The following is a 6,879-nucleotide window of genomic DNA, read 5'->3' as shown; positions in this document are numbered from 1 at the left end:
GGGCGGGCAGGGTGCAGGGGCAGGATAGGGCAGGGGTCCAGGGAGGGACGGAGCAGGCGGGGGACGAGGGGAGCAGGCCAGGCGAGGAGGGCAGGTGGAGGCCGTGGGCCAGGGAGGGTCGGGGCAGGCGGGGCCTGGCTAGATGATGCCGTACTGGGCCAGCTCATGCAGCTCCAGGTGGTTGAAGGCCTCCCATGGGCAGATGACCGTAATGTCTGCAGGAGAGAAAAGGGCCCGGGGTCAAGGAGGGGGGTGGGGGGCTATGTCACCCAGAGGGCAGGGCCTGGCTCTGTCTTGCGTGGGGCCCTCATCCAGGGCCAGGACAGCGTGGGCCCGCGCCATCTCCTCGGATGTAGGTGCGCAGCGCTCCTCCCAGGACCCATCAGCAGGGGGATGGCGACTGTCCTGCCCAAGAAGAGGCGCTGGGGTGCAGCAGGCCCAGCGAGGAGCAGAGTGGGAGGGGTGTGAGGGGTGCACCGATTCCTCTCCCAGACCCTCCCCCGAGCACGTGGTGAGCCCAGAACAGAAGCACAGAACCGTGGGCCGTGAGGCTGATGCTGGGTTAGAAGCAAAGGGCAGGCTGGACGTGGCCCCGGAGTAATGCATGTGGGCGCTGGGGCCAGAGGGCGTGTCGGTGAGCTGCGGGGGGCCCCGGGCTGGCCTGCGTGGAACCTCAGCTGCCATGAGTCACATCATACCTGTCCCCAGACCTTCCATTCCAGGGATGTCATCCCCAAACCTGTGAGGACAGAGCAATCAAAGACAGGGGCTGTCGGCCAGAGGCTAAGGTCGGGGCCTGGCCCTGCAAGGGGCCAGCACCTCGAGGCGACCCCCAGCCTCCCGCTGCTCGGCCAGGCCTGAGGCGCCTGTGCTACCCAGAAGTCTCGGGTTGAGGCCCAGTGCGGGGACACAGCAGGTACATGGCCTGGTGGTGGCACAGAGCACGCAGGGTGGTCTGTGACATGCCGTGGGTAGGAGAGCGTCATGCATGCCACATGTGAGCATGCTGTGGCAGGGCTTACTGTGGGGAGGGGGTGTGCACTCCAGACCCGTTTGCCTGCAGCATCTGCGGGGGTTCCAGGATGCCCCAGCCCCCCAACTGTGCTCAGTCTCAGGGGCCACACCCCCAGTTAGGAGGAGGATACCACCCTAGGCCAGGAAAGTGGCAGAACCCCCACCCTTTTCCACCCTGCTTACCCTTGGATGCCTTTCTTGGGGGGCTTGCTCTTGAACTGCCTGGTTTGCCGCTGCTTAAACTTGGGGGGCCCTTTCCGGGGGGTGATAGGTCCTCCAACCACGCTGGTGGCTGACCGGGTCTCAGCCTTGGGTGGCTCCAGGTTCATGATGAGGCCAGCCAAGGTGCCACAGGGGGCTCACGCTGTGGGGGCAGGCCCAGTCAGCCCTCCCATCCATGGGGCTCAACCCCCAGAGCAGAGGAGCCCAGACACGGGACCCAGCCGGCAGTACTGCAGGGCCGCAGGGAGCTCAGGGGACTGCCCAGCAGGCACTCTCCTGCTCCTTCCTGGCCACATCCCCACTGCTGGCCACCCACAGCGGTGCCACCCACATGCCAGTCCACACCGGAGCGGTCCTCCTGGCCGTGGTCGCTGCAGCCCCGCACCGTCAGCATCTCCCCTGGCAGAGTCCTGCATGCCAGCACCCCTCCCAGCCCTGGTGCAGCTGCCCAGTGGGGCCAGCGGTGGACACCCACAGCTGGGGGCAGGCACAGGCCAGCCCTCCTCACACAGGGCCCAGCTGAGGGGAGCGGGCAGCAGAGTGCTCAGGCTGCCTGGCCTCCACCTCCTTGCCCCGGTGCCCTGAGTCAAGGGCAGGCCTATTAGCCTCTGAGCCTATTAGCCTGAGAAGGGGACTCCTAATCTTCCAGGGGCTGCTGCAAGCCCACATGCTTCCAGGTTCCGGAGCTAAGCACATGGCACTAGGTGCCCCCAGAGACCACCTTTGGGGTCCTGTTCCCTGCCTATGGGCCTGCAGGCAGGTGCCTGACCCAGCCCTAGGCTGGCAGCACGTCTGTGAGCTCTGCGGCTGAGCCAGCCAGGAGGTGGCATCCTGGGGAAGGAGGCTCCGAGGTGGATGCCAGGTACCCTCCCTAAAGGTCAGCTGCTGTCCCTGGAGGAACCACCTGGAGGTCCTAGCTGCTCAGCCCCACGTGCCAGACGGTGTAGGCTGAGGCTGTCAGGCGTCTCTGGGATCCAACAGTTCGAGCTATCCCAACCCATTGCTGGCCTTGGGGATAGGAGCTCCACGGTTAGAGGTGGCAGCAGGGAAATGCCTGCGGGGCGTTCTCCGGAGGGCAGGGTGGCAGGGGCCTCGGCAGGTCTGCCCTGGGCGGCTGGGCAGGTGCTCACTGGACACAGGCGTGCTACCACTCACCACACGCTGAGGCCACGGAGACACGGTCCAGGCACCGGAGCACCCCGCAGGCTCTGGCCTGAGCATTTATCCTGAGCGGGTGACCTGATTAGGGCTGCCCTCTCTGGTGCCACGCCCATGGGATTGCTGTGGCCCCATGCGAGGGTGCCCGCTTGGGACTCAGGGTGGGGAGGACACTGGCAGATGGGGCCGGGCCAGGCGGGGGCAGCGTGACCCTGAACAGCCAGAAGGCAGCAGTCTCCCTCCTGAGGTCACCATCATCCTGAAGGAGGGCACCTGTTGCTGCCTCTGGCCCTGAAGAGGCACCTCATGACCTCACCCTCACCCCTTCTCCTGTACTGGGTACACCTGCTCCCGCATGTGCATTTTTTAAGGATTATATTTTACTTATTTGTTTAAGTTTGACCAGAGGGACAGAGTGACAGTGCAAGAGCAGGAGCGGGAAGTGGGAAAGCAAGCCGCCAAGTTCGGGACTTGAACCTGTCGGCCATGTGGGAGTCCAATGCCCTTAGCCACCATGCCACCTGCCGGCCCCGCCGTGGGTGCATTTTCTACTCCTCTCTCCGCTCTCCTGGCTCCTAGGCTCTCGGGACCACGCAGTATTACTTCCCAGGTGACCGCAGGCTGGCCAGGAGCAGACCGCACGGGTGCTGGGTGGTTCTGCTTGCTCGGACCCCATGCCGAGGTGGGGCAGGGGGGCAGGTTTCCACAGATCCTGGGGTCCATGGGCCAGCTCTCTTTAAGTTCTTTATCGGGTGGGGTGTAGCATGATGGTTAGAGTGGCATGCACTCCCAAACCCTGCAGAAGTGGGTGCAGACAGGGTGCGCCCCAGGGCGGGGTCACCAGTGTGCCTGGGCTGACCCACGCCAGCGTGCCCACCAGCTTGTACTCTGGGGGTTGCAGCGCAAGGCCAGGACCTCTTGGGACAACTCCCGCTGCATGACCTAAGGGGCCTCCTCCAGGAAAAGGCGAGCTCTGTGGGCCCACTGAGCATGATACAGGTGGACGTCCACGTGCGTGTGCACACACACGCAGACGTGTACAAGTACATGCAGAAACTACAGAAAGAATCTTAGAGAAAAAATTGCTGGGGCTGGCAAGTGGCATGGTGGTTAAGGGCGCTGGACTCCCACATGGCCCATCACGGTTCAAGTCCCAGGTCTGGAGGCTTGATTTCTCACACTCTCTTTTTTTCATTGTCTCTCTTTGGTCAAATTAAAACATATATAAATACATTTTTTAAATTAAACTCTTTTTTTTCTATAGGGCGCGTGCGCTCGCCAGAGATGGACAGAGAGACAGAAAGCGAGAAATCACCCCCAGGGGGATGGCCACGCCGCAATCCCTTCTCCTCCATTCTCCTCTCGGGATCTTGGCCACGCACGCACACATGCTTGGTGTGAGTCCAGGCCACTGGGTCCAGGACGCGAACTGCGGTCAGCTACATGGGAGTCCAGCGACATAGCCATTACACTAACTGCTGGTCCCAATTTCTTGTTATTTAAAAGAAAATTAAAGAATAATTTTAACTGTATTTATTGATTTATTTAAATTTGACCAGATAGGGACAGAGTGAAAGAGATGGAAAGTGAGAGAGCAAGCTGCCAGATCCAGGGCATAAACTGTAGTCGGCATGTGGGAGTCGCCGGCTTTAACCCCCCCCCCCCCTTCCAGCCCTTCTTCTTTTTCTTCTTTTTTTTTTTTTTGGAGAGGTTTTTTTTATAGGGCACGTGTGCTCGCCAGACAGACAGAGAGAGACATAGAGACAGAAAGCAAGAAATCACCCCCCAGGGGGGATGGTCATGCCGCAATCCCTTCTCCTTGTCTCCTCTTGGGATCTTGGGCACGCGTGCACATGCGCACAGTGTGAGTTCAAGCCACCGGGTCTGGGACTCGAACAGGCTGCCAGGTCCCGGACTTGAACCACGGTTGGCCATGTGGGAATCCAGCGCCTTTTAACCACTATGCCATTTGCCAGCCCCATATTTACTTACTTATTTCGACTAGAGAGGAACAGAGAGAGATGGAAAGAAAAAGAGAGAGAGAGAGACAAAGCGAGAAAGTAAGCCACCAGGTCAGGATCTCGAGCCACAGTTGGCCATCTGAGTCCAGCGCCCTTAACCACCACACCACCTGCTGGACCCAGTAACTTTTTTTTGAGAGATTTTTGCTATAGGGTGCATGCACTAGGTGCGTGAGGGAGGGAGAGAGAGGGAGAGAACAAACGAGCAATCACCCCTAGGAGGATGGCCATGCCACAATCCCTTCTCCTCCATTCTCTTTTCTGGATCTTGGGCATGCACGCACACATGCCTGGCATGAGTTTTGTCACTGGGTCCAGGACTTGAACCGTGGTTGGCCACGTGGGAGTCCAGTGACATAGCCATTACGTGTCATCGACTGGTCCTGATAAATAACCTTTAAATCTTGTTTTCTCTATGCAGGATGGAGCCTGTGCGCACGTGAGGAGATAAGCACCTCCCGTGTGCAGGTGTCCCACACCCCCTCCCTCTTCTGATGGGCCTGGCCACTCTTCCCGGGTTAGGCTGTTTCTGGATCTGCAGAGGACGGATGAACAAGGTGCTCTGAGTTCCCAGTGCGACAGCTATGTGTCCTACTTCTCTGATCCTGCTTCTCTGACCGGCCACGACTGGCCCCTCCAGGGCCACACGTCACCGTCTCAGAGGGCAGCCCAACAGACACGGCTGCTAGCTGCTGGCAAGGCACAGCACTGTGGACTCGGGCTGCATCCACTGTCCCCAGTGTCCCTCTCCACGTGGGTTGCTGGCTTACACTGAGGCCTCGTGTGGGAAGGACACTGTCATCAGCTCAAACCCCTCTGTGGAGCTGCATCACAAGCTTAACTTTTCCCTTAAGTAAGATGCGACAGGGTGCCCAAGTTCAAGCCCAGCCCTGATCAGGCCTCTGGTGACCAGACCTCGAGCTAACGCCCGAGGCCTCCTGGTCCTCCTGCCCCCACCGACCGCCGTGGGGGCAGGGTCCAGTGGGTTGGGAGGACTGGTGCTAGGCCACGCTCAGGTCCCTGGGGTATCTCCTCCAGGACCCTTGTGCAGGACTGAGGACAGCTGGACATCCAGGGACATGTCTCAGGCTGCCTGAGGGTGTTTGTGCCTGGCAAGATCAGACGGTGGTCCCTCTGCTGCATGCCTAGGGCAACCTCTGCAGGACTAGGGAGTCTGAGACCTGACATGCGAGGGGCCATGCAGGCCGGTGGGAGCTGCAGGTGCTCAGAAGACATACGGCACCCTCCCATGCCTGCTCCCTTGGAGGACATGGCAACGCAGGCCCACCTACCACACCAAGCCTGCAGTGACCACTGTGGGCGACGTTTATTCTCAGCTGGGTAACAACATCCACCCGTCCCTACTGGGCGAAGCCCGGAACAGGTGGGCGGGCAGGCGGTCAGGCCAGTTGGGGCCAGCTGGGCTCAGTCTCTGCCCCCCATGCGGAGCCGGATCTCTGTCCTGAGGAAGGCCTTGAGGTTCTCGTCGGTCACGTGCTCCTCTAGAGCGGCCAGGGCCCGTTGCCCACCGTCCTGGTAGTACTCCAGCAGCCGCTCCGCATGCTCCACCCACACGCAGTTGGGACAGCCACTCAGGCAACAGTTTGTGGGGGGCTGCAGCTCAGGTGGCAGTGGGAACAGCGGTTCTGAGGGGCTCCCAGGCAGGGAAGTGTCGGGTTGCCTGGTGCTGGCTGCCTCTGCCTGGGAGCCCACCTCTGCACTGTCGGTCCCGAACTCTCTGGAGCGCTCATGGGCTTGTGGTCCGGAACGGTGCCCACGAAGGACGCCACCATCTCCAGGAAGCCTCTGGCAGCAGCCCCAGCTGGAGTCCCAGTGTGCCCCCTAGGGTGCAGATACACAGCAGACTTAGGGCTGGCCAGGCCTGCTGGCTCTGGTTCCAGGGGTTCAGTCCTGCAGTCACTGGGCAGGTAGCTCCTTGTCCTCTCCGCTTCCTCCACATACTACAGGACCGGAGAAGACATCTCACCTCCCTAGACTCAGGTCCCCTGCCTGGGACACGAACGCAATGCTTGGTGTGAGGGTGACAGTATGAGTCATGACTGGGGTGGGGAGCAGCGCGGTGCCTCCAGCTGAGGACTGCCCCACCCACAGGACTGGCACTGGGGGACCCTGTGCCCTACCCCTCCCATGCCCTGCCGTCCCTGCTTCCTTCGGTCAAGTGAGAAGCCCAGGTCATCCCATTCTCAGCCTCCCAAACCGCCGGGAGCCCGGGGGCTGCCTCCCCTGCCCCTGCTCTGGCCACTGCCTGAAAGCCAGGGCCTTGACCCCAGCCTTCGCTAGGGCCTCTGCAGGCGCCGGTCCACGCTGGGCCTAACGCGGTGGTCCCAGGCCGACCTAGGGGCGAGGCCAGCTTTGCGGCCCGCACGGGGCTCCGACGCCGTCCCGGGCTGGCGTGGCTGGGACCGCGCGCACTGTCCTTCGGCCGCGCCCCGGGCCCCCCGGT

General features: G+C 61.5%; 2 protein-coding genes across 2 annotated transcripts in view; both read right to left on the bottom strand.

The window, feature by feature from the left end:
- The window catches only part of NPLOC4 (NPL4 homolog, ubiquitin recognition factor), a 92,167-nt gene that overhangs the window by 83,352 nt on the left and 1,936 nt on the right, over window positions 1–6,879 (bottom strand). The window lies entirely within an intron of this gene.
- Window positions 109–5,807, bottom strand: PDE6G (phosphodiesterase 6G). Its single transcript, XM_006145654.3, has 4 exons — window positions 5,708–5,807; window positions 1,198–1,378; window positions 699–739; window positions 109–215 (listed from the first exon to the last, which is right to left on the bottom strand). The coding sequence occupies exons 2-4, from the start codon at window positions 1,341–1,343 to the stop codon at window positions 139–141; spliced, it is 264 nt and encodes an 87-aa protein (XP_006145716.1). The 5' UTR covers window positions 1,344–1,378; window positions 5,708–5,807; the 3' UTR covers window positions 109–138.

This window comes from Tupaia chinensis, unplaced genomic scaffold (genome assembly GCF_000334495.1).
Source record: "Tupaia chinensis unplaced genomic scaffold, TupChi_1.0 Scaffold000159_1, whole genome shotgun sequence".
Taxonomy (NCBI): Eukaryota; Metazoa; Chordata; class Mammalia; order Scandentia; family Tupaiidae; genus Tupaia; species Tupaia belangeri.
Note: the sequence above shows the minus strand (reverse complement) of the source record. Positions and strands in the feature narration are given on the sequence as shown.